The sequence below is a fragment of the Carettochelys insculpta genome, chromosome 4 (genome assembly GCF_033958435.1).
Source record: "Carettochelys insculpta isolate YL-2023 chromosome 4, ASM3395843v1, whole genome shotgun sequence".
In the NCBI taxonomy this organism is placed as follows: domain Eukaryota; kingdom Metazoa; phylum Chordata; order Testudines; family Carettochelyidae; genus Carettochelys; species Carettochelys insculpta.
The window spans coordinates 80,529,936-80,557,420 of record NC_134140.1 but is presented as its reverse complement, the minus strand read 5'-3'; the positions used below and the strand labels follow the sequence as shown (position 1 = coordinate 80,557,420).

At 45.4% G+C, this 27,485-nt stretch overlaps 1 protein-coding gene across 2 annotated transcripts in view; it reads left to right on the top strand.

Annotated features, from left to right (window-relative positions):
• Nucleotides 1–26,939, top strand: part of LOC142012601 (uncharacterized) — a 141,759-nt gene extending 114,820 nt beyond the window's left edge. For both annotated transcript variants that reach the window (XM_074993147.1, XM_074993146.1), the window contains 2 exons: nucleotides 6,081–6,171; nucleotides 19,609–26,939. In XM_074993147.1, the coding sequence (XP_074849248.1) occupies nucleotides 6,081–6,171; nucleotides 19,609–19,683 (166 nt within the window). In that variant the 3' untranslated portion in view covers nucleotides 19,684–26,939. The remainder of the gene's footprint in view (nucleotides 1–6,080; nucleotides 6,172–19,608) is intronic.
• The last annotated feature ends 546 nt before the right edge of the window (nucleotides 26,940–27,485 follow it).

Sequence of the window (27,485 nt, the reverse complement as noted above, 5' to 3'; positions counted from 1 at the left end):
CTGAGCAGGTGCTTCACACTCACACACGACTGGCAGATCCATTCTGATCTGCTATGACTGATTTTTCATGCATGGGGTTTTCCCCAGGTAGACCTGTTTGCCACTCAACACAACAAGAAGTGCCCACAATACTGCTCCAGGGCAGGACTGGGACGGGGGTCCCTGGGGGACGCATTTGCAATCTCGTGGAGGGGCCCCCTGCTCTACGCCTTTACTCCCACAGTGCTTATCCACAAAGTCTTGCAGAAAGCCAGGAGAGAGAAAGCCTGAATGATCCTAGTAGTCCCAACGTGGGATCGACAGCAATGGTTCCCCTTACTCCTGCGCATGTCGGACCGTCCACCGATGCCCCTCCCGGTGGCGCTGGATCTGCTCACGCAGCCCAGGGGTCCATAGTGCATCCACACCCCCGAGGCCTGCGACTGCAAGCATGGTTAATCTATGGTTCAGCTCCCTAGAGAGTACGCGTACGGAGGGAGTGCAACAAGTCCTAGAAAGTAGCAGGAGGACTTCCACCAGGCAGCCCTATAAGCAAAAATGGACTCGATTCACTGCATGGTGTTCTACCAAGCAATTAGCCCCCCTTGCTGCGCATATACCTGTAATACTAGAGTATTTACTGGACCTCAAGAGAGGCGGACTCTCCCTATCCTCGTTGAAGGGTCCACCTTGCCGCTATGTCGGCTTTCAGACATGAAGAGGAAGGGCACACGGTGTTTGCCCATCCCATGGTTACCAGGTTCCTCAAAGGGCTGGTAAACCTATACCCCCCTCGGAAACTGCTTCCACCTTCGTGGAGCTTGGACCTGGTGCTTAATGCGCTAACGGGACCACCGTTTGAACCCTTAGCCACGGTTTCCCTCCATCTCCTTACGATAAAGACGACCTTCCTTCTTGCAATCACGTCAGCTCGCAGGGTGAGCGAGTTTACGGCAGTCATGGCAACGCCACCCTGCACAGTAATTTCCAAGGAGGCGGTAACCTTACGGCTGTGTCCAGCCTTTGTTCCCAAAGTTTCTTCAGAGTTTCATATTAACGAACCTATAGTTTTACCCTCGTTATCCAAAGCCTCATAACTCCAACAAAGAGGCGCGCCTACACCTCCTGGATGTGAGGAGGGCGCTGGCTTTCTATATAGACAGGACTAAGTCCTTCCGGAAAATGGATAGACTCCTAGTCTCTCTCGCTCCCAAATCAAAAGGAGAAGGTCTCTCTTCGCAGAGAATCTCGAAGCACATCGTATCCTGCATACAAATGTGCTATGAACTCAAAAAGACTCCTTTACTGGCCACGCCCAGGGCTCACTCCACTAGGGCGGTGGCGGCATCAACAGCCTTTTTCAAGGGCGTTGCGCTAAAAGACATTTGCAGAGCGGTGACCTGGTCATCCTAAGACACCTTCGCCAAGCACTACGCCCTTCACAGGGTATTCCAAGAGGATACCCAGCTCTCGACAGCGGTCCTCTCGGGGACAAGCTGCACATGATCTGATTACCCACCTCCTATTTTGGGTTACTGCTGGGTAGTCACCTAACGTGGAGCACCCACGGGGACACTCGAGGAAGAAAGAGAAGTTACTCACCGTAGTAACGGTGGTTCTTCGAGATGTGACCCCATGGGTGCTCCACCACCTGCCCATCCTCCCCGCTTCGGATCCCTGTTTAGTGTTTTGCAGGAGCATCTGAGGCGGTTGGTCAAGGAACTGGCGGGGACCGGATCACGCACGTGGCCGGGAGCGCGCAAGGGAGCAGCGCGCACCGGCACATGCGCAGTCTGGCAGAAACTGCTTGGAAGATCCGACCTGCGGCGCCGGGGCAAGCCCGACACCTAACGTAGAGCACCCACGGGGACACATCTCGAAGAACCACCGTTACTATGGTGAGTAACTTCTCTTGTGCAATCTTTATTGTTATACACACATCATTTAGCTGGCATAATTGAATAAACAGGCTGGACTCTCACCAGTTTAAAAAACTCCAGTATAGGGCTGGATGACAAATGGTTATTACATGCTGTGAATTTGATTCTGTTCCATTTAAAACTAAACCCCCGACGTGTGCATTCTCTGCAAAATGGAAATCTGAAATATTTTGTTGCAGAACATCAAAAGAACATTTAGATTACAGGAATTCCCAAATTGTCCCAAGCCCCAGCAGCCTGCCAGGCAGGATGACAGGACTTTCCAAGCCTGGATTTGGGGCAGGTCACATAGCGGGCTGCCCTTGAGCTTGGCAGTTCACCTTGTGGACTGTCCCAGAAAAGGAGATTCTGGGAACCTGGGGTTCTTTGCAGGGTGCCCTAGAGCTTGGGGACTGGAAGTGCTAGGCCCAGGACACCCAGCTTCACAGCTGCCCCTCAGCCCTTTTGACAGGTGATTGGGGAGCCGGACAGCTCACAAGAAACCAGAGAGTCTTTGAAACCTTCAGGAACCCTGAATGGCTTTTCATTGGAATGATTACATGAAACATGTAGACTTGGATGAATTACATGCTGCAATTTTTTTTAATCAAACGTTGACTTTTTTCAGCCATCTCTACTCCAGTATAAATGGCAAAAGATGGCTTATTTGAGTTTGCCATTTAAAGGCAAGAGCACAACCTGGTTTCCTGCAGTAAACTTTCCTGCAGTAAAAAATGAACTGTGCCCTTTACATGGTATTTATCCACGGTAGGGCATGCTCTGCCAGAGAGCAAGGTACATGCAATTATTGTTTGCGTGCTTTCTCATCAGGCCACCATGTGTTTGACAGCTGAAGAGTTTGTCGCAGTATCAACCCCTTGCCTCAGAATTGTATTCTAGAATCTGAGCAAAGAACGTAAAATGTTAACTCTTGTGGTGGTGAAGTCACATTAGACTATATTGTAGTGCCTCTAACATGTTGTTCTCCAATAACTGGTTTAGAAATGCATTTCTACATTAGTGGCACTGTAGCCTCCTGCAAAGGCTAGAGTTCTCAAAGTAATTTTTATCTGTGTAAATTATACCAGGAGAATGTTGTAGTTCCTGAAACAGCTTAGGACTCAGAGGCGATTTAAAGTCCACATTAGTGATACCCCACTCCTCCTCCTGCCAACTTGAGATTCTGTGCTGTGCATGTTAAAGAGACTGCACAGAATTTCACTTCCTATTTATTGAGTGCTACCAAATGCGTTTACTAATAAATGTTTTGTTAAATTTAAAAATAGTTTCATCTGTAATTGAGGAGAGAAAAACAAAAATGAGAAAATGCTACACATTTAATAGATGTACAAGAATTGCAATGTGCCTCAAACAACTCACATTGGCATTGTCCTCTTTGCTTAGTTAACAGAGAATTTGCTCGTTCCTTAGCGCTGTTTATGTTCACTGACAAAGGCTGAAGTTTCCCTGTGTTCTGGATAGCAACAGTTTAATTTGATTAATTAGAGCATCTCTGGTTTGGGCTTCTTTTAATAATGTGATAATGGGACTCTGTGAGTAGCATGAAAGCCTACTGGGGAAAATAATGGGTCCTTTTATAGAGGGGCTTTTAGATTATCAGGATTATGCTCACATGTTTCAGATCTGAAAGTTTCTTTTTAAACTACATCACATTTTTATAAATGTGAAAACTAGAAATAAACCCAGCTGTCTTGCTGCTTAAACAGACATTAATGGGAATATAGAAATATGAATGGCTTTTTGAAAATAATATAATTTTAAAGACAAAATAATATTTTTGTACTTTAAAAGTGTGTTCTAGTCAAAGCTCTACTTTGTTGCAGATAAGAAGTTAAAAGCATTTTGCCTTTCATGTCATTTCTTTAAGGCTGGTAAAACAAATAGGCATGCTGCCTAGAAGGGGAATTTAATTTTGTTAGCACATACCTTTAACTGCACACATTCTGAAGTTTCCAGGGTTTCAGGTAACATATAATAACAAAGGTCTTATTTCGAACAATATATTAAATTTGCTTTTTCCACATAAAGCAAGATCATCTTGAATGAACATCCTTCTTTATAAGTGATGTGCAACTGCAAAATGGAATAATCAGAAAAAAATTGTGTGTACTTCCTGACAGCAAGGGAGACATAACACTCACACAGAGAAACTAGCTCTAGCTCTAGAAAAGGATGCCAGTTTCTGGATCTCTGCAAAGTGATGGTTGTGAGCAATGGTGCTGTTGAATGCAATGTAAATCTGTTAGCAAGGCAACAGATTTACAAAGGGAATCACAGAACTTAGAGAGGTAAAAGATTTGCTAGTCACACTATCCCATTGCCTGCCAATGTTAGGGTTATTTGTGAATCACTACATTTTTCAGGGCTTTATACACAACATATTCATGCTTCTTTAAGGAGAGCTAAGAAGTGCAGAATAAAACTGTAGAAATAAATTTTGTCTTCCTCTTTGCAAAAGGAAATAATAAAGTCTTTCTTAAAAACTAGAGGGACTAAAATCTGTCCCTTTTGTCTTATGTAGCTCATTATATACCCTCTTTTACAATATTAATCAGATACATTCTCTGAACCTGTCAGCACTTCATTTGCGCCTCGCTTTTAATTCTGCATGCTTCTAATTGTGCATATATATATATGTATATATATAGTAAAGGAAAATATCAGAAATGTATATGTAAATTGTTATATTCAGAATTATGGCTAAATTTAGGAAAGAAGATTTAAAAATAGTTACAGTTCTGAGATCTTTACTTTCATGAATGAGGGAGCTGAACAAAGTTGCTCTGTGAGCATTTCCTGACTTCTCTCGCTCTCTTCAGGGCCTGGTTATTTTCTTTCCCTGTGGATGAAGGCTCCCATGTTCAAAAAGACAACACTTGTCACATAATTTCTAGTAAAGGAACAAACATCAGTCATTTTACATAAAATTAATCAAAAAGGAAACTACATTTCTGTACACACTGAAACTCAAAATCCTGTGTTATTTCTATTATGAACCTCTGCTATATTATCCTACCACACATCTATTACACAAACATCTCCTTTGAAAGCTATAACTTCACCTCCCGTTTACTCCTAATTAGGACGAGAGCTCTCTCTCGATATATAAATTCAAACAAAAATACATGCAAAGTATAATATGGCCAAAGTTAACTGGGAACTCATAGGAAAGCCTTATTTCTAATGAAATACCTAGGCACTGCACTTTAGAGGAAGTAATTAAGGTGGCACCCCATTGTGCCTACTTATGGGAGTTCAGTCAGAACCGTGAATTTTCTTGATTTTATTAAGTTCTGCCATAATCTTAATATCCTTTGAAGTGTTTTAATTTGTTTTTGAGGGGCTCTGCTGTTTAAAAGCAGGCTCTAAAAATGAAAATTGTACAAATATATAATCTTTTCTTCGGCTGGTTTGAGATTTTACACAGTTATGGTATATATCAATGTAAGGTAAATATTATTGGCAGTGTATTTTGATTGATGAAGTGGAACTGCATGTGCATTGTAATCTGTAATTACATCCTTTTGTGTCAGAAGCATTTCCACATTTGAATCTCCACAAATGTGCCATAATGTTTCCAGGTGCTTTTGTTCATGCATCTATATTGTAGTTGCCATTTTATGCACTTATTTGCAGAATCATAGTATAATTATTTTTCACTAACTGATAGCATGTGTATTCTCAATGAGCTGAAAGCCATTCTTAGCCAAAGAAATAGCAGAGATTTGATTAATTATTATGCAGATATGTTTCAGTAACAGCACTGTGAAATATTCAAATCTTTCTGCTTTGGACATTATAGTCCCTCAGTTTAAATTGGCTCCTGCCCTAAATTTTTACAATTTGCCCATCAACTTATGATGCAGATGTTATCTAATTAACAGAAAGCAACCTTATTATTAATATTGGGCCATGATATAGTCAAATTTGTTATACAGCTTAATCAGAAAATACCAGGCATGTTTATAGTCTATCTTATTACTGTTAAGGTTGAGTTTGTTGATATTTTTTAGTTTTAATTTATGTGCTTGAATCAAAATTGGGGCATCTTCACTGTCCTTAAGTAATTACTTCAGATCTTGAATTTCTAAGTGCTGCTGTTCATTAGAAATTAATCTAAATCTACTGTAAAACAAACCATTCTAAATTTTACCTTTAAAGATATGAACTGCCAGGAATACACGGATTAAACTTTGTTCTGAAAAATTCTCTTGGTGGAGGTGGTATTGCATCCTTAAGGAGTGACCCACAGGTACGTATGTAGGCGTGAACTTTGGTTTTGCGAAGACTTCTTTTAATCAACACTGGGATGGAGTAATAATTATCTTTTAACTGCATAGGCTCTCATTCATTTTTCCAAGTTTGAAAACTAAACAGTGATGCATAGCATGATGGATTTGCTGGGTGTATGAATGGTAAGGTAACCGTGCTTTGTTATGTGTCAGCTGTGTTTCTAGCATAGCTTCTCATAAAAATGAAGTTACATTTTTGGGGAGCAAGACAACTTGGTTTTGAGTGTATTCAGGTCCACATAGGGCCAGATTCCCAAATGATATAATGCCATTGTTTTTGATCAAGCATTTAGCTGGTGTAGCTTCACTGTAGACTCTGGAGTCATATCAGTTCACACCAGCTGAGAATCTGGCCAGGGTGTAGCTCTGCATAATCTTGTGTCGGTGTGCAAAGGGAAGAAGAAGGCACAGGAAGTCTGTTAGGGTGTGTTTACGCTGCATGTAGATGCCCGCACCTGGCCCATGCCAACTGACTTGAGTATGTGGGTCTCAGGCTAAGGGGCTGTTTAATTGCAGTGCAGACATTTGGGCTTGGGCAGCAGCCAGAGCTCTGGAACCTTTCCACCTCAGTGTTCTAGGACCTGAGCTCCAGTCTGAGCCCAAACATCTGCACTCAAATAAATAGCCCTTTTGCCCGAGCCCTGTAAGACTGAGTCAGCTGCCCCGACCAGCCACGGGTTTTTCATTTGCAATGTAGACATACACTAGTGTACCTGCCCCAGCATAATTTGCTGTTGTCATGTTCACTGGCATTCTCCTGTCATAAGAGATGTGGCCTGTAGTTATGGATATGGTGAGAGTCCTGTACCTTGGTGAGTGCAAATGTGCATTAAACTATTGTGCAGCTCTTGTAGAAAGTTCACTCTGCATTCCTCACCTGCTTTCCCAGACTCTTGCCACCTTCTTCTTGTATACCCTGTCCCTACATAGGCGTAGATATATGTAGCCAAAGGATGACTTTCAGTCTGGAAAGTTTCTTTCATATCAAATGCTCGAAAAAGTTGACAAAAGAAAAACAGGAGGAGGAGGAACGAGACCCAGCATTCTCAGAGAGATTGAGAACGTTTTGCCAGGAGTCAGTCAGATCATCCAAAACTAATCAAATCAACTGTTTTGACACTGTACTCCCCTTGTACTATCTTTCTCCAGGTATAACCCCATGCTAGAAATGAGCTCAATGTTGTGTGTGTGTGTTAGTGTCCTGTTATTTGGGTGCATTGAAAAGCCCTTTCAAAACCTACATCCCAATCCCAAAGAATAAGTGACAGTTAAGATCAGAAATAGCTCAATAAAGTGTACACAAAGTCCAAATAGTACACATGCAGGGTTACCAGCCGAATTCTGCTATCTTTACATATGCTGAGAAATACCTCTCTTTGCAAGTACAGTAAACTCTCGATTTAGCAGACTAATGTGGGGAAGGGGTGTCTGTTAATGCCGAAAGTCTGTTAAATCCACATCTGCAGGACTGGAGGCACCTTGCAAGGTGCACTAGGGAGCACTATGTCCAAGACCTGGGAGGAACGCAGCAGGCTCTGGAAGAAGAGCTCGGCAGTGGGCTCTTTGCACTGTTTACAGAGCAGAGCCTCTGGGCTCGCCTGCCATGAGCTGCTCATCACCCACTCAAGGCTGGGTACTCCCATGAAAATTAAGTTTCTTCTTCAAGTAGTCTCCCCATGGGTGCTCCACTCCGAGTGTCGGTGCATCCTTGGACCAGCGCTCAGAGATTGTTCCACAGCCATGGTTTTCTGCACCATGCATGTGCAGAAGCACCTCCTCATGCTCTCTGGCATGCGCTTGGCACAGGTTCCTCAGTTCCTTCTCTACCATCCTCAGCTGCAGATGGAGCCTCACTACCCTCTGCAAAAGAGTTCCAAGAATAGTTAGTTATCCTGTTAGTTCCTTAGCCATTACCCTAGTCCAAGTTTTGTACCCTATTCTACATTGTTATAAACAAAAACAAAAAACAAAAACAAAAAAAAAACTTTTTCTTATTTAGTAGTTAGTGTACTGCATCACCACTATGCCGGGTTCTCCAGGATTCAAGTGGTGCACCGCCTGCAAGGATGCCACGACCACCCTGGATGGTCATGCATCTTGCATCAAATGCCTTAGAGAAGGCCACCAAACACAGTCTTGTGTTCATTGTTCCAGCCTGACTGTGAGAGCCCACAGGAACCAGGCTAACAAGCTTAAGACTTTCCTGTACGAGAAGTCCTTACAGCCACCAGCCCCGGATGAGCCAGTGGTTGAGACTGCAGCCAAGGGCGAGGACTCCAAGTATTGCCCTGCCTCCAAAGGGTCTTCCGTTGCTGTACCGGGTCCCTCTCCTGCCCATTCCTGGCCTCCAATGCCTTCTGTACAGGCCACACCAGAAGGGAGAACCATTCCAGGCTCCCCAGCACCATCCCTGCCAGCACTGATTAAACACGTGCATTCCGTGCCAAAACGCAAACACATGGCATTGACTTCAGTGGCATGCTCAGCACTGGCAAGCCCGCCATCAGCCAAAGTAAAGTGGACCACTCCCGCATCTGCACTTTCCGCCGTGCCCACCAGAAAATGGCACCTCTCGCACTCTCCACAACCGAGCTCTTCACGCCAGTTCAGGATGGGTACCCCTCCCCACTCTCAAACACCGGGGAGGTGGCACAGCACCGCCATAAGCATGGAGCATCATCCTTGCCCTCCGCAGTGCAACAACCAGAACTGAGGGACCTGGCATCGATGCTGGTACCAACCAGTCAACAACCTGTGATGGCACAGCCTCATTGGCACCGATCATCACCATGGCTGCTGGCTTCACGCCCTGTTCCACCATTCAGCATCATCATTTGCATCTGAGGCCAGACCTCCAACACCGGATGCCAGATCTGATGGTGCCAGTGTATTTTCCTCACAACATTATAGCCCAGTGCATCCCTGGCAGGGTGCCTCACTGGTTCTGGCCACCATGAAGTATCATCTGCTGCCTTCTCCTCCATCCACCATTATGCCCAGCCAGAGCAACAGTGATCCTCATGGCATGAACAGACACATCACCCGTGCACCCAGTCAGCACCATCTCCTGTGTCGGAACTGTTTTTAACCTCACCATGACCATCCATGATGCAGTTTCCTCCATCAATGCACCCTGGCACCAGCAGGTCAATTTTTGAAGGGAAAGGAGCTTCCCCTTTATGTCCGTCTTCCTTGTCACCGGATGATGCTGTGCTTTCTATGTCACCCCCTTCCACCAACAAAGTCTGGTCTTTCCAGGACCTTTTCTGCTGTGCGGCAAAGTTCTTGGACAAGGACACTCAGGATGTCCTGGTGAAACAGGATAGACTACTATGTACGGTACAATTCCCGCCATCCTCTAGGGTTGCCTATGGATGAGGCCATCATGGACCTGGCGACAATCCTGTGGCAAACCCCAGCATCCATCATCCCCAAATGTTCTGACAAGAAATATTTTGTTGCACCCAAGGATGCTGTGTTCTTGTTCACCCACCTATCTCCCAACTCCCTAGCAGTGGACATGGCTTGTAACAAAACAAAGTCCTTTAGATCCACACCTTGAGACAAACACAGTAAAAAATGGGACATTATGGGCCGGAAAGTGTATTCCTATGGCACCAATTATATGGCCATGCTGGTGGATTATGACTTCCAGAACTGTTCTGAGCAGCAGGAACTTGTCCTGGGACTACTGGAACACCAGTGCCAGACACTGTCTAGAACCATTAAGGAGAGCCATACCATTGCCAGCAAGGCTGTGCAGTCGGCCATGGATATAGCTGACATGGTGGGCACCCATCATTACCTCAGTGGTAGTCGTGCACTGTACCTCCTGGCTTATGTCCTCTGGGGTGCCAAAAAAGCTTCAACATAAAGTTGAGGATTTCCCATTCGACCACCAGCATCTTTTTGCCAAAAATACTAACAATATCCTTCACTCCATGAAAGACTTTAGGATGACCTTGCACACCTTAGGGATGTACACACCCCTGGCCAAATGGGCTCGGTACTTCCCATTCCAGTGTCCTTGGGATCAGTACCAACAGCCCCAGCAGCAACTCCGATTCCAACAACAGAGACATGGGCTGCAGCGCTGTCATTCGGGCAGGCAACATTAGAACCAACAACCCGCAATGCCCCGCTCTCAAACCCTCAAAACATCAGTTTTGAGAGTGTGGTCGAGGACCACACAGTCGTTCCGTCACTGCCTTCACCCTTTCTGTATCAGTGGGAGGCCGTCACCACAGACAGATGGGTCTTAGAACTGGTGGCAAAAAGATACTCCATCCCCTTCACCCCCTAGCCATGCCCCTACCCTGTCTCTCTTCAGGGCCCCTTATCGTGAGAATTTCCTCAACCACGAGGCCTAAAATCTCCTCAATTTGGGGGTTGTTGAGAATATCCCTGAGGAATTCCAGGGCGGGGGTTCTATTCCACCTACTTCCTCACTCAGAAGGAAAGTGGAGAACAGAGACCAATTTCAGACTTCAAGTGACTCAACGAGTACAACCTTTACAGATGTTTCAGGATGGTGACTCTTGATACCATTATCCAGGCTCTGGAGAAGAGTGACTGGCTCTAAGTCTTCAACCTGCAAGATGCATATTTCCATATCACCATCCATCCAGGTCTCAGACGTTTCCTCTGTTTCGTGATGGGGCAATCCCACTCCAAAATCAGGTCCTCCCATTCGGCCTTTCCACAGCACCGTGAGTGTTTTCCAAAACTCGTGGTGGTGGCTGCTCATCTTTGTTGTCAAAGAGTCCTCCTTTTCATATAATCATAGAATTCTAGGGCTGGAAGGGACCTCAGGAGGTCATCTAGTCCAGCCCCCTGCCTAAAACTGGGTCAACCCCAACTAAATCATCCCAGCCATAACTATGTCAAGCTGGGACTTAAAAGCCTCTAGGGGTGGAGAATCTACCACCTCTCTTGGTAACGCATTCCAGTCCTTCACCACCCTCCTGGTGAAATAGTTTTTCCTAAGATCCAAAATACACCTCTCCCTCTGTAACTTTAGACCATTGCTCCTTGTTCTGCCATCTGTCACCACTGAGAACAGTCTCTCACCATCCTCTTTAGGGCCCCCTTTCAGAAAGTTGAAGACTGCTATCAAATCGCTCTTCAGTCTTCTCTTCTGCAAACTAAATGAGCCTAAGTCTCTCAGCCTCTCCTCACAGGTCATGTGCTCCAGCCCCGTGATCATTTTTGTTTCCCTCCGCTGAACCCTCTCCAGCGTGTCCACATCCTTCTGTACTGCGGGGCCCAGGACTGGACTTAGTACTCCAGATGTGGCCTCACCAGTAGGCAGTAGAGGGGAACAATAACTTCTCTAGATCTGCTAGAAATGCTTCTCCTAATGCACCCCAATATGCCAATAGCCTTCTTGGCTACAAGGGCACACTGTTGACACATATCTAGCCTCTCATCCATTGTAATCCCCAGCTCCTTTTCAGCTGCACTGCTACTTAGCCAGTCAATCCCCAGCCTGTAACAATGCTTGGGATGCTTCTGTACCAAGTGCAGGACTCTGCACTTGTCCTTGTTGAACCTTAAGCCAGTTTTCTATCCATGTTACAGTACATTTATCCAATCCATATTTCCTTAATTTATGGGCAAGGATGTTGCGGGAGACTATCAAAAGCTTTGCTAAAGTCAAGGTATATCACATCCATTGACTTCCTCTTGTCCACGGAAGCTGTGTCTACATGTGCACGCTACTTCGAAGTAGCGGCACTAACTTCGAAATAGCGCCCGTCACGGCTACACGCGTCGGGTGCTATTTCGAAGTTAACTTCGACGTTAGGCAGCGAGATGTCGAAGTCGCTAACCTCATGAGGGGATCGGAATAGCGCCCTACTTCGATGTTCAACGTCGAAGTAGGGACCGTGTAGACGATCCGCGTCCCACAACATCGAAATTGCCGGGTCCTCCATGGCGGCCATCAGCTGGGGGGTTGAGAGATGCTCTCTTTCCAGCCCCTGCGGGGCTCTATGGTCACCATGGGCAGCAGCCCTTAGCCCAGGGCTTCTGGCTGCTGCTGCGGCAGCTGGGGATCCATGCTGCAGGCACAGGGTCTGCAACCAGTTGTCGGCTCTGTGTATCTTGTGTCATTTAGTGCAACTGTGTCTGGGAGGGGCCCTTTAAGGGAGCGGCTTGCTGTTGAGTCCGCCCTGTGACTGTGTCTGCAGCTGTGCCTGGCACCCTTATTTCGATGTGTGCTACTTTGGCGTGTAGACGTACCCTCGCAGCGCCTATTTCGATGTGGTGCCGCGCAACATCGAAGTTGAACATCGACGTTGCCAGCCCTGGAGGACGTGTAGACGTTATTCATCGAAATAGCCTATTTCGATGTTGCTACATCGAAATAAGCTATTTCGATGTAGTGTGCATGTGTAGACGTAGCCGGAGTCAGTTACCTCATCATAGAAGCTCATCAGATTGGTCAGGCGCGACTTGCCCTTGGTGAACCCATGTTGACTACTCTTGATTACTTTCCTCTCTTACAAGTGCTCCAAAATGGATTCCTTGAGGATTCCCTCCATGATTTTTCTGGGGACTGAGGTGAGGCTGACTGGTCTATATTCCCTGGATTGTCCTTTTTTTCTTTTTTAAAGATGGGCACAATATTTGCCTTTGTCTTATCATCCGGGACCTCTCCCAATCTCAACGAATTTTCAAAGAAAATAGTCAAAGGCTCTGCAATGACATCTGCCAATTCTCTCAGTATCCTTGGATGCATTAAATCTGGAGCCATGGATTTGTGTGTGTCTAGCTTTTCTAAATAGTTCTTAATGCGTACTTTCCCCACTGAGGGCTGCCCGCATCCTTCCCATACTGCATTGCTTAGTGCCATAGTTGGGGAGTTGACCTTGTCCGTGAAGACTGAGGCAGAAAAAGCATTGAGTACTTCAGCCTCTCCCACATCATCTGTTACCAGGTTACCTCCCTCATCCAATAATGGCCCCACACCCTCGCTGATAATCCTCTTATTGTTAACATACCTGTAGAAGCCTTCCTTGTTGCCCTTCACATTCCTTGCTAGCTGCAGTTCCAATTGTGATTTTGCTTTCCTGATTACCCCCCAGCATTCTCCAGCAATATAGTTATACTCCTTCTTGGTCAGCTGTCCAAGTATCCACTTCTTATGTGTATCCTTTTTGAGTTTGTGCTTGCCAAGGATTTCCCTTGTAAGCCAAGCTGGTTGCCTACCATATTTGCTTTTTTTTACCGCGCATTGGGGTGGTTTGTTCCTGTGCTTTCCATAAGACCTCTTTAAAATACTGCCAGTTCTCCTGAACTCCTGTCTCCTTCATCTTTATTTCCCAAGGGATCCTGCCCATCATTTCTCTCAGGAAGTTGAAGTCTGCTCTTTTGAAATCAAAGGTCTATATTTTACTGCTCACCATTCTTCCTTTTTTCAGAATCCTGAAATCTACCATCTCATGACTGCTGCAGCCCAGGTTGTCACCCACTTTTATTTCCCCTACTATTTCTTCCCTGTTTGTGAGCAGCAGGTCAAGCTGCGCATGGCTCCTGCTCAGTTCCTTTAGCACTTGTACCAAGAAGTTATCTCCAACATTCTCCAAAAACTTCCTGGATTGTCTGTGTGCTGCTGTATTGGTCACCCAACAAATGTCTTGGTGATTAAAGTCTCCTATGAGAACCAGCACCTGTGCTTCTAGTTCCTGGTAAGCAGCACACTTCCTGAGATTCCAGATCTGGACAGCAGTTTCCTTACCTGGATGACGGCCTGATAAAGGGACTGTTGCTTCCCGAAGCGCAGTACATGGTGGACATCACCATACGCCTCCTACTCAGTCTGGGCTTCCATATTAACTATGTGAAGTCTACAATCCATCCTACTCCAGCTCTGGAATTCATAGGTGCACACTATGGCTATGTCTACACTAAGATATAAATTTGAATATAAGGCAGTTAGCTCGATATTACCATATGACTGTCTTCACTGTAAATACCATTAGCTCAATTTAGGGAGCACTAATACTGATATTACAGTATCGCAGTTACCTGACAGGTATAGTGTCAAGCTTGAATTCAGAAGTTCGATTAAAGGCCAGTGTGGAAGTGCCACGTCTTAAAATCAAATTTATTAGCCTCCAAAGGTGTCCCGTATGTAACCCACAATGCCCCTCAGTGCTCCACTCTGGCCGCTGCTCTCCAGTTAATTACGTAACAGGAAGACAGTGAATTTCAAAGCGGGAGCAGCAAGCCTGTGGCTGTGGGGTAATGTTTGTATGAGAGCCTGAAAAATGTCTTTCTTTCTTTGCTATTAGTGCTGTGAGTGCATCTACCCATTACAGATAGCTCCTACAGGGACTTTGTGCTGCTGTCTTTACTCTTATTTTTTTCTGCACTGCCTAGCGCCAGCCGCTGCCCCACTGCACCACATAGCAACAAGGTTGTTGTGGGAGTCGTGTTTGCATAGGACACTGAGAAACATCTTCTTAGTGGTTTATGTTTGTGCGCGAACCCCCTTTCCTTCCCCACAGTTGCCACACAGTCTGGGTCTTTCCTGCACTCAACCACATCACGTGGGTAGCCCCTGACCCAACAGAAGGATGTGCTGCAGCACTGTGTCATTGATTGCACGCTTTTAGGGCTCCAAAAGCAGGAAAGATATTCGGGGCCTTGCTGCTGCTGGGGGGAAGCCTCCCCCAGTGGCTAAGATACTCACAGAGGACCACGTCAACTGCCCCCCACACTCATAGCATGGAACCACTGGGGCTTGCAGTCACTGGGGTGATGTCTTCCCGGCAGCTAAGATAATGGGGGGTTTGCTGCCGCTGGGGGGAAGTCTCCCCCGGCGGCTAAGATACTTGGGGAGGACCACCTCAACTGGCCCCCAGTAACCCCCCCGACACCCATAGCGTGGAACCACTGGGGTTTGCAGTTGCCGGAGTCAAGTCTTCCCCGGTGGCTAAGATAGTTGGGGGGACTACTTCAGCTACTTCAGCATTCCAAGCGGCTCTGCAGCCACAGACCACAGCACCCCTCCACACCTTGCCAAAAATATTTTCAGGCACTTGCTGTCCAGAGCAGACACCTTTATTTCAGTTATAAAATCTTTTTCCTGGCATCCCCTATCTCTCTTCATGCTTTGACCCCCTCAGAAGCACAGAGGCTGGGGACTAGTTGAGATACCTGTTTGCGTTAGAAGTTCAGTGTATGATATTTCACTGCCATCACCCGTGTTGGCAATATCTGTGTAGTGAAGGGGAAAGTCAAAAAATCTTTTTTCCTAGACTTTTCCATCCTCTTTCTTCTAACTTTAAGAACACAGTCTCAGCCCATGTATTATTTTCAGGGATCACATGCAGTGATGGGAGGCAGGACACTCAGTGGATGGCCAGTTGAGAGCACAGTCGTTGCAAAGAAGCTTTATAGTGCAGCAGAAAGCCAAAGACTCTCCCCTCAACAACAATCTTTTCTGAAAAACTTCCCTATCTTCTCTTTCTTAAAGCTTGTCAGGGTCCCTGTATTATTTTCAATAAAGTAAAAAATCTTTTTTCCTAGACTTTTCTCTCCTTTTTTTTCCCAACTTTGCGAATACAGTCAGGGTCCCTGTATTATTTTCAGGGATCGGATGCAATCATGGGAGGGGTGCACTCTGGATGGCCAGTTGAGAATTCAGCTACAGAAGGCAGACATTTCTGTAAACTTTTTGCCATCTGTTTGGATGCCCTAGTTTTTCTTCCTTTCAGCAGGAAAAATGGATGTTTGCTTAGGACGGGAGGGGAATGAGGGCAATGCAATGTGGGAATATGATGTCAAAGACCAGCAAGCATACCCAGAATGCTACAGGGATGAGGGAACTATGAGATAGGTTCCCACAATGCGCTACTGCAGCAGTTGATGTTTGCCAATTTGAGTGTGGCAGCAATAAGTTGACTTTGTGAGGAGCATGTGGGAGGTGAGAATGGTCAAATTCAAACTTACAAATTCCAGAATTACAAAACTAGTATTAATAAAGTTAAATTTATCTCACAGCGTAGCGGTAGCTATAGACACCATCACAGCCATGGCTACCCTGCCCATTCAAAGATTTTGCACTCTGTGTAACCTCATTCAAGCAGCGTGCCTTTCTCCTACCACTGTGGTATGCAGCAGACTAGCATTACTGGGCCATATAGGCGCCACCACTCACGTGGTCATGCTAGCCAGGCTTTACATGCGCTGCCTTCAGACATGGCTGGCCTCATGCTATACCCCAGTCAGGGACCCACTTTCCAAGTTGGTGGCTATCCCTCCATAGGTTCTCACTTCTGTAAGTGGTGGACGTGTCTGGGCAATGTTCTCACCTTCGTTCCATTTCACCAACTGTTGCTGTCAGTCACAGATGCCTCTCTCTTTGGCTGGGGCGTGCACTTTGGTCACCACATGGTACAGAGCAGGTGGTCATTCATCAAACATTCCACATCCGTCTGTTGGAACTTTGAATGGTCCACTACGCCTGCACATATTTCCAGCGACTCATGCCCAGCAAACCGGTCAATATTCTTATCAACAATACCACCTGCATGTATTACATCAACTGTCAAGGGGGAGTTTGTTCACCATCTCTCAACACGGTAGCCATAAGGCTGTGGATGTGGTGCATCTGACACCAGATCAATCCTGTAGCTGTGTACTACTGGACCCTGGACTACTACAAGCCAATGGCCTCAGTTGCACATTCGCAGATCATCATGAATGGGAAATCAATAAGGCAGCCCTTGACCTGGTGTTTCAGCTGTAGGATTACCTTCACGTAGACCCATTCACCACCAGAAACAACAGAAAATGCCATTGGTTCTGATCCAGAGCTGAACTCAGAGGCACTCCCTTGGGGATGCCTTTACCATCACATGGAACGCGCCTCTTCTGTACCCTTTTCTTCCCATTCCGCTTCTCCATGAGGTGCTACTCAAGATCAGGCAAGACCAAGCTCTCATTATTCTAGTAGCCCTAGCCTGGCCCAAACAAACCTGATACCCTTACGTCTTTCAGATGTCAGTAGTGGCTCCTTATCCATTTCCTCCTCACTGCAACCTTCTGTCTCGGGACTTCAGCTGCACTCTGCATCCTGATCCCCTCAATCTTCACGTCCACGCATGGCTCCTTCAAGGCTCCACAGTGCCAAAACCACATGCTCTGAGGGAGTAAGGAACATCCTCATCAACAGCAGATGGGAATCGATGCACAAGTCTTACCTTTATAAGTGGTGGCGGTTTTCTCATTGGATGGATTCCCACTACTCTATACCTCCTCGTACCACAGCCTTGCTTGTGCTTTGGGACTGCCTTCTGCACCTGCATGAGTCAGGCCTTAGCCTCAGCTCGGTTTGGGTGCACGCTGCGGCCATAGCGGCATTTCACCAATTTGAAGAGGGGCCTTTATTCCAGGCCCAGTCTATTACCAAACACTTTTTAACAGGCCTTCAAAATACTTTCCCGTTAGTCCGCACCCCAGTTCCCAAAAGGGGACTTTAACCATGTGCTTCACTGCCTTAGGACACCACTCTTCAAGCCCTTGGCAACATGCTCCTGGTTTCACCTGTCTATGAAGGCCTTGTATCTTGTGGTGATCGCACTGGTCAGGCATGTCAGGGAGCTGGCCACCCTAATGGCAGAGCCTCCCTGCACTGTTCTTACCAAAAACAGAGTTAGTTTGCGGCCTCATCCCAAGGTCTCCTTGCCATTTCACATTAATGATGAGATCCACTTACGTGCATTTTTTCTGAAGCTGCATTTTGACCCAGCGCACATAGCATGGTATATGTTGGGTGTCTGTCAGGCATTAGCCTTCTGCATCAACCGTACAAAGCTGTGTTGCAAGTCTTTCCGGCTTTTCCTACTCTTTGCAGAATGGCCAGAGACTTTCAAAGTGGATTTCCTCCTATATCCACACTTATGCACTTCACCGTAGAGAGCTGCTAGGTTCTGTCACGGCCCATTCAACCCAGGTTCTGTCTTGCACTACTGCCTTTCTCAAGAGCATATCTCTCGCAAGTGTTTGTAAGGCGGACTTCCAGTAACACATTTGCTCTGCACTACGCTCTCGCGTCTACCATCAGATCTTCTATCCAAATGGGCCAAGTTGTCTTGTCTACTGTGGTAGTGGCTGAGCTCCAAACCCACCTCCATTCTGCAACTAGTGCTTTATAGTCACCCAAAGTGGAGCAGCCATGGGGACAGTACTCGAAGAAGAAGAGGAACCTTGTGAGTAATGATAGTTCTTTGAGATGTGTGTCTCTGTGGGTGCTCCACTTCCCTTCCTCCTTCCCCTGCTTTAGAGCGTCCTGCTCTAATTGTCAGGTAGAGAAGAAACAGAGGGGCCCGTGCTGTGTGCATGCCAGAGAGCATGAGGAGGCGCTTCTGCGCATGTGCAGCACGGGAAACCACAGCTATGGAAGAATCTCCGTGCACCAGTGCAAGGACGCACCAACACCCAGAGTGGAGCACCCACGGAGACACACATCTCGAAGAACCATTGTTACTGTACAAGGTGAATAACTTCCTCTTCCCTGGAGCCTGTGCCTAGGGCTCCAGGTGGCAGGACACCCACAAGGTGTCCTCTCTGGGCACCTGCCATGCAGTCTAACAGGCAACATGTCACCGCATGCTGCCTGCCCATGCATGTGGTCCACCTGTGGTGAGAGGGGAGTGTGGCGGTTCCGCTGGCCTGGCAGCCCCAGCGGTGGTGACAGCTATGGCTCTGGTGAGTCACCAGCATTTATTTGGGGGGGGGACGGGGGCTGATGAACAGCGTCTCTTATTTCCAAAGTCCATTAAATCGGGGTCTGTTAAATCTCGAGGGTTTACTGTAGTCTTACTGAAATCAACTGGACTGATTACAGAATAAAATACAATTGAGTATGAATAAGGAGTCAGCATTGAGTGCTAAATAAAAAAACACTATAAAGCAAAACAGACTGAGATCACTGAACTCTGATACGCCACACTTTTAATTGATGGATTTGCAGGATTTTAAAACTCAAAGCTTAGCTCTACCTCCTGAAGTTTAAATGGCTGCACATTTTAATTAAGAGTTAAAAATGATTTAGGAAAGACTTGTGTGAATAGCAAAGTCAAACAAATAAAAGAGAGAAAAACCATGTGGATTTGCAATTCAAGGCTTAAGAAAATGATCCAAAGTCTGGTAGTAAGATTATATAATTGGGTGTTAGCTTAGCCTGTGACATTCTGATCCAGACTTTGAATACACCAAAGTTTAGGGATGTTATGTAATATAGAAGTATTATAGCCTGTTTGTTTCAAACAACTTTTTTAATTTAAAAATATTTTTGCAAAGATTATATATTTAAATATGTATGTTATTGTTAGATACTTGTTTCAGTACAATGTAGTTTGTTTTCTGTTTTGTTCTCCCTACAGGGCAAGGCATTTGGACAGATGTTACTGGATTTCCAGATAAAAAATGTTCCAGATTTAAAGTCTTTAATAGAATAATGATTATTGGGTTCATTCTTTTTAAAAACTTGGAATGCAAACAGGCATGCTAAAAAAATACTGGCTTCTTGAGTCATGTTCAAGAGACTGCAAAATAAAGTGTCAGTCACAACTGTCTTTCATGAACTTACCTGTAAGGCATGGATAAGTGAATGTTATGAGTATTACCAGACACAGAGTTTTGTCTGTGATTAATAGTATTCCGTAACTAGTTAGTAAAATGGATAAAGAGTTATTTTACAGGAAATAAATTATAATTAAGCAGTAAAATACAAAATAATACTTTTAGTGTGTGATAACCAGACAACCACTCTGCCAACATGGAAACTACCTTTCCACCCCATTCTCTTCTCTGTCCTTCTTTAGAATGCTTGTTAATGAAGAGGGATCATATTGTTGAACCTTAACTGCTCAAATCCATCACCTTCAGTCTGCATTGTGATTTTGCACAGCATATCCCTTAGGCATAGAGAACAGTCAGATAACTTGTGCTCGTCTATTTAAAAAAAAAATCACCATTTACTAACAACTTTCAGATTTTGGTAGCTGAAGTCACTTTTCCCCTCTAGATAGGGTAGTAAATAGCTGCAGTAACACAAGCACCACTGCATGGTGACTGATGATCAATATTGATCTGAATATTTCAGGATATTCTGCAGTCAATGAGAGAAAGATGAAGGTTTTCTAACCCCAGATTCTCTCCATGACTATCACCCAACAGTTGACAAGCACTGAAGTAATTACAAAATGGAGCTCTTGTCACATGGATTGTTTTGAAAAAGAGAACCCACTAAGAACCAGATTTGCTCACCCATTCTCCCTTGTTTGGTGCAGCAAAGGTAATGGAATCTGGTCTTTGCATCTTTGTTGGAGATGCCACAAGTGCGTGGGAGTTCCCAGCAGGCCCTGGGTCAGTTTAGTTTTCTCTTGCACTGCCATTTTGTACAGCTCTGGGTGGAAGGAGTATATTTGAGGCAGAAAAGGGGCATGTCTGATATGCACTGTATTCCCTCTATCTTCAGCTTCCTTTGGGAACCATTACCAGCTGGTACTGATTAGGACAGCCATACACTAGCTTGGTTGGCATCAGAGCAGCTGCCAGATAGGCCAGTTAGAGAGCTGTATCCAGCTCCCTGCAAAGAACCTCAACCAAGGCCTGGTAATTCTCTGCGTAGCCTACAGAAATATATATTTGGCATTTTGTGTAATCTCTTTGTGGACAGGTACTTTTATATTCAGCAATGTGTTTAGGTACTTTTATATTCAGAAATGTATGTTTTCCTTTATTTTCTGAAGAGTTTGTGAATTGTTTTATGCTGATAAAATTGAGACTTTGAGACTAGTAGTTATAGCTATGAATGATGTGTAGGTACTTTGTAACCGTCATCAGAAGTCTCTGGCAGTGCCTCCGTACGCTAATCTGTTCTATCACTGCTCTCCATTTGCTAACCTATCAGTAATAGGAAATGTAAATGAATCGTTCCAGTTTGCACTGTAGTTTTGTCCACTTGTGGACTATGCTGAGAATATCATATGTGGAATCTTGACCCTCTTAAAGCCAGTGACAAAACTCACATGGAATTTGAGGGGGCCAGAATTTCACCCATATTCTTTTCTCTTATGACCTTAACAGGACGTAAGAAGGTAATAAACTAATTACTGTGTCAACTAGTTATGTTGTATTATTTATATGTCACTATTAAATCTGGTTCTAAAGGCAAAAATGGAGAAAACCAGGCCTCTATCACAGACAAATAAAGGAAAATTCAAAATATTAGGGTGAAAGTTTAAAAAACAAAACAAAAAAAAACCACAAGAAGGTAGGCAGTATTTAAATTGCTTGCATTTCTTTTCCATTAGAAAAGTGTTAAACATCTGTCATCAGTTGTATAAAACCGTATTAAAAGGACAATAGAAAACCCCACCTAATAATCAAATGTGTTAATAATAACTTATAGGTAATTGAAGAAAGTCTTGCTCAGTAGTAGACTAGAATGGAAAAGGACCATGGGCCAGACCGTCAACTGTTCTAAATCAGTGCAACTCAATAAAGTTCAATGAAGATAAGCTGATTTATACCTGCTGTGGATCTGGCCTCATGATGTTATTACAGTATCCTAAAAATGTCACTTTTGCTCATAGAAATCATGGCCATGCCAAATCCATACAGCCTTAATCATTATGCTATGGGAGTGATTTTGTAAGTGTGTATACAACTATCTTGGTATTAAAAGTAAACTTGTAAAAAGGCTAAGTATTTCAGTAATTTAAATATTTTGTTTACTATATTGTCTAATTGCATTTAGTTTATTTAGAAATATTTTTAATATTGAATGTTTTTGAAGGTGTGGTACATTTTCTGAGTTTGCATGTTGGGTCTTTTCTCACTTCAGATTGTATCTCACCCAGTTCTGTACCAGATTAAGCATTCACTGTTCATTCATATGAAAGCTGAAAGACTAAAAAGTGAATGCTTTTGATCCATTGGTAGTGGTTGCCTGTTAGCTGAGAGCAGCACAGTACTGACAACTGTACAACAGAGGCAAAGTTGGTTCCAGAACTGAATCATGTGGTGTTCATGTTGTTGAGGCAGGAAATGGAAAGAGGTTTCTTTTCTTCCCTCGGAGTTCATTGCCCTCCAGACACCACTGAATCATCCCCATTATAGAAAACTTTGATCTGTGGTTGGGTTTTGTTTGTTTGCTTTTGCTATTGCAATACACTGGATTGCACCAAGTGGCATTTTATTTTCATAATATTTTCCCTAGGTAATGTGTCAGAATCCCTTAGATGTAATCGCTATTCCTTTGCTATAACCCCATTTTAACACTCCAGACCTAACTTGAAAAGCTCTATGAAAATAGCATTTATTTCTTCATGTAGAATGAAGACTAAATAATTACAAACACATTTTGCAAATGACCTCCCAGTACTTGGAATAATATTTCCTACTTGTTAAATATTTTATTAGACAGTCTCTGAGATCAGGCTTCTTGTAAATTTCAGTAGCTTGGTTACTCTGAATGATGATGTAAAAAAGCCTAGTTAGGGGATTATCGTCATTCTAAAATGGAGGGGCCAACCAGTTAAAAATGAAGAGTCAAAATAGCGGAGGATAGAGTGCAAAGAGCCACATATTATATATTTATTTATATTTTACATCTATAGCTATAAATAGATAGATATATTATATGGGTATATAAAAATAAATACATAATATGTGACTCAGTGCCCTCCCCCTCCCCCAGAGCCAGGCATTCCCAGGCCCCTCCCACCGCCCACTCTAAATAAATGCCCTCTCTCTGAGCCAGGCACCCCTAGCCTCCCCGCTGTAAATAAGTGCTGGCAATTCACTGGAGCTGCTGCCACCACACACTTTTCCCACCAAGCAGTGGGGCATATGTGCAAAGCAGGAGGGCAGCACTCCTAGCGTGTGGCTCTAAGGAGGAACTGCCACTACCACACTGTTGCCACGCGCTTTACCAGCCAAGCGGTGGGGCCTGCACGTGGAGCAGGCACAGCATTCCTGGCTCTGAGGGGCTGCATTTAAAGGCTCCGAGAGCCGCATGCTGCTCGAGAGCCGCTGGTTGGACACCCCTGTTCTAAAACAACAAGAAACATTCAACTAACCAGATCATTACATTCTTTGTCTTGTGAGCTGCTCCTCAGATTTGAGGGTTTGGAAAGTGCAAGTGAGGCCTGTCTTTGATGCTGACCCTATATTAGGACAAAATCAATTTGTGAACTGGATTGTCCAACAGATTATTTCATTGTCACCAGGAGAGACATGAGGCTTTACTTTTTGTTTTAATTTTAATTATATTTCTTTAATGCAAGTCTTTATTGAACAGTTTTTGGACAACACATTTTTTTAGACATGAGGCTGGTATGATGGCACTGATAACTGCCCTCTCTGTCTCTGAAAGTGGCATTCTCAGATGAGACAAACTGGAATTGTTCAGCTTTGCATTGGGTCCTTATGAAATTACCTGTAACATGAAAATAGGTCTGGGTCCATAAGTAACCAGCCTATCCTACCTGAAGTCTGATATTTGCACAAACGTGTTGCATTGTTTAATTTAGTTTAAATCAGTGGATATTCCTATGTGCATACTGTTCTTTTGAAATGCTTATTTCAGTGTAGTTCAAACCAGTTTCTGCTTTAAACTAGTCAAAGCAAATGTGTTTACACTGGTTTTATTTAAATGCACATTCTTAAATTGGTGCAGTTTTTGATACAGACAGAGCTTTACTTTTCCAACCCTTTTCTTGGCAGGAGGGCAGGGAAAACAGGAATTAATATGAAACTCCCTGGAGATTTGTTTATCTCTAGACATTTGGCCATGAAGTCACCCTCCTAATGTTGTGAAGTCCATATACAATAGAGTTGAGTCCATTCCACAAAGCTGGGAGTTGTTCAGACCTGCTCTAGCCGATAACCTACAGCACTGTAGTTCAAATAGGAATTAATTCACAGATGTTCTGTGGCCTGTGTTTATACAGGAGCATAGATTAGTTCAGGGGTTGACAATAATTTTTGCTGGGGGGCCACTCCAAGAATTTGGAAAGTGGTCAGGGGCTGTACTCTTCCATGAAATTAATGGAGTAGTTGCAGGGTCTGGGATGGAGGTTGGGTGCAGTAAGGAGGCTGGGGTAAGAGATTGGGGTGAAGCAGGCAGTGGATCTTGGAGGGAGTTTGGGGGAAGGAGGTGGTTCTGACCTGGGATGCAGGAGGGGGTGCAGGGATTTGGGTTGTGACCTAGGACAAAAGGGGGTTGTGACCCAGGGCAGAGGACTGGGGAGCAGGAGTTTGGGCTGTGATCTAGGGCAGGAGGGGGTTTTGATCTGGGGAAGGGGATGGGGTGCAGGGTCTGGGATAGGGGATGGGTGCAGGGGGAGGGGAAGAGGGTTAGGGTTATGTGGGTTATGGGTGCAGGAGTGGGGGGCAGAGGATTGGGAAAAGGGAGGGTCTGGAGTGCCAGAATTAGGCTCTGGCTGGGAGACTTACCTGGGCATCTCCCAGCCAGCAGCCCAGCTGGGCCCTGCAGTAGGCAAAGAGCCTGTCTTGGCCCCAGACAGCTCAAAAATGCTGCTTGCTCCATGTGGCTCTTTGCTCCAGATGCTGAAGTGAGGGGGAGACTTTGCATGCCGCCCCCATCCTCTCAGCAAAAATCTCTCAGCACCTATTGGTGGGAAACAGGCTGAAAGATTTTGCAAGAGGGTAGGAACAGCACATGAAGCCTTCTCCTCCTTCCCTGGGTTACAGCTACCCTAGCGAGTTTTTTTCGAAAAAGTCGTGGCTCTTTTGAAAATGCCACAGTGCGCATACACACAAAATGCGCTCTTTCTATATGAAATTGGAAGAACACAGCACTTTTTCCAGTGGCCCTCTTGTACTCCTGGATGAGGAAGGAAGCCTTTTGTAGATGCCCCGGGGGCCCTTCTTTTTTTGAAAGAATACCCCTCCATGGCACCGGGTTTTTCAATCCCTGGTGTTTCCTAGCCTGCTCTTTTGGAAGAGTAGCCAGGGCATGGCTGCTATCGAAAGAGCGGGTCAATTTTTCAATCCGCTTTTTTGTGTGTGGTTGTGATCATTTGGAAAGACCACTGTAGTGTAGTCCTAGCCCTGGTGTCCAGAGCAGAGAGCTAGATGAGCAGGAAGCTGACTAAAGCAGTCTTTATTTACCCATCCCTGAACAAGTGGGACACAGTGGTTCCTTCTGTCATTTTAATCTATGAACACCCATCTTCAAAGCACAGTAATTTAAAATTGCAAATTGTCACTTGCTTCTGAGCTCTGTATTCTTACTGTTTATTATGACAGCTCTGATTCGCAGAATAAAGTATGGAATATCATAAAAGATTGCACAGTCACTAATATTCAAAACAGACTGTTGGTGTACAATTTGTCATATGTATAGAACTAATAGGTGAGGTAGTTTTGACCTTTTGGTGACTGTTTGATCTGCCCTTTAAACAGTGCACAGAATGACCGTCTCCTGCACTGACCATCCAAACAGGCTGGAACAGTAAAGTGTTCTGTAGCTGGAGTAGAGAATTGTAATTCTAATGTAATAGATTAAACTAATATGTTTTTCTTCATTAAAATATGTTCTTTCTGGAGAAGTGTGTATTTGTAGGGGTAAGTTTCTTAGGTCGATATCATTAACTGAAGTAGACAACTTCAATATAAGTACATATTTCACCTTGGTTTGTTGTACCAAAAAAGAGAATAAAAAAGTGATGTGTGCATATGTTTTACTTCTTGTTTTGCTCCCATATTGGTTGAAAAAGAGCCAGGATTAGAAAGAACCTAAAATAAGTGCTCAATCAGCGATTTCTATTAAGGATTTCAGGGGTTTTGCTGCTTTTCAAATATATGCACAGTTGTCTTCTTACTAACAAAGAAAACTGTTATGAGTGAATAAGTTATTGAGTTTAAGTATATATGTTTATACTAATCAGTTACATTGCACTTCGATCCAGAGATCTGAAACTGTTTGAATATCAATAAATACCATCTCTCAACAGCCTTGCCCCCGTGCAGTTTTCTGATTCTGTGTCCATCAGTGCCCTTGGGGTCATGTGTCTGGGCTGAGGGCAGTAACGCTACATTTCATTCATTACTTGTTATGGGATGCCTTGCAGTGGCTTTCCAGCCCTCGGTATAAGCCAGCTGTCAGGGAAGGTGCCGCTTCTTCATGTTTCAGGTGCTTCGCTGCTGTTGGTGTTGGTTACTCAGTGCCTTCACTTTGTTCCTTTGAAAGTCAGGATCATAAAGGCTTATAGGCTCTTCTCCCTGTGGGGACCACCCCCACTTCACCTCTTAGATTTCATATTAGGTTTCCCTACCGGCTTTACTTGTAATGGACCCTGACAATTTGGGGATTAAAGCGAAATGGCTTTTAACAGGCAAACGAAGTCCGCCCCTGACTAAACAGTGCCACAATCCGGTGGGAAAACGTTTAGTGGTAGCAACCAAGGAGCGGAGCTACGGCTCCCTCTGGCTTCAACCTAAGGGCACTTCTGAGGTCCCGGAGACCTCCCCTGTTTTGCTGAGCACCTCCCGCCAATGGGGCAAAGACCCGCAGGAATCCCTTCCAGCGGTGTCCAGCTGTCACGCTGCTGTGCCAGAGGCCGGGGAAGCGGCCTTGGGGCTAGGGAGGCGCAGTGGCTGCGGCGGGGGGGTGGAGGTTCAGGTTCGAGGGAGCCCCTCTTTGTGCCCACAGGGCCCGTCAGTGCAGGGATGGTGGTGGGAAACGCAGCCTGCTCCAGACACCGGTCAGACGGGAGCGAGGGGCTTTGGTGCATTGCCCCCTCGGGGGCGGGGGTGCTGCCAAGCAGAGGCGCTCTCCGCACAGCTACTCTCCCGCCGGGCCTGGCGCGCCCCGTCCCACGAGGCCGCGTCTTCACACCGGGGGGAGGGGGCGGCGCTTTGCTTGGCGGGAGCTGGGACGAGCCGCTGCCTGGGGGCAACAGGACTCACTCGGCTCTCGCCCACCCCGCTCGCTGTAGGGGTCCGAAGCAAAGCGCTCGGCTCCGAGGGGCACTTCAGGGGCCAGGGCTGCTCCCTCGCGCGATCCCGCCGATGCTGGGCCACGGGGAGGCTCAAGCCGGCCGCCGCCTTTTCTGCAAGGCGCTGCGTGTATTTGCCTTGCGGCGGGCCCGGCAACGCAGTGCTGAGCAGGTTCGGCCTGAGAGGAGAGGGAGTGTCCGCCTCAGAATCAGCCCCCTGCCCCGCGCGTTACCGCACACCGCTCCGCTCCCTAGGACCGAGCCCTTCGGTGAGGCGCCTCGCCGGG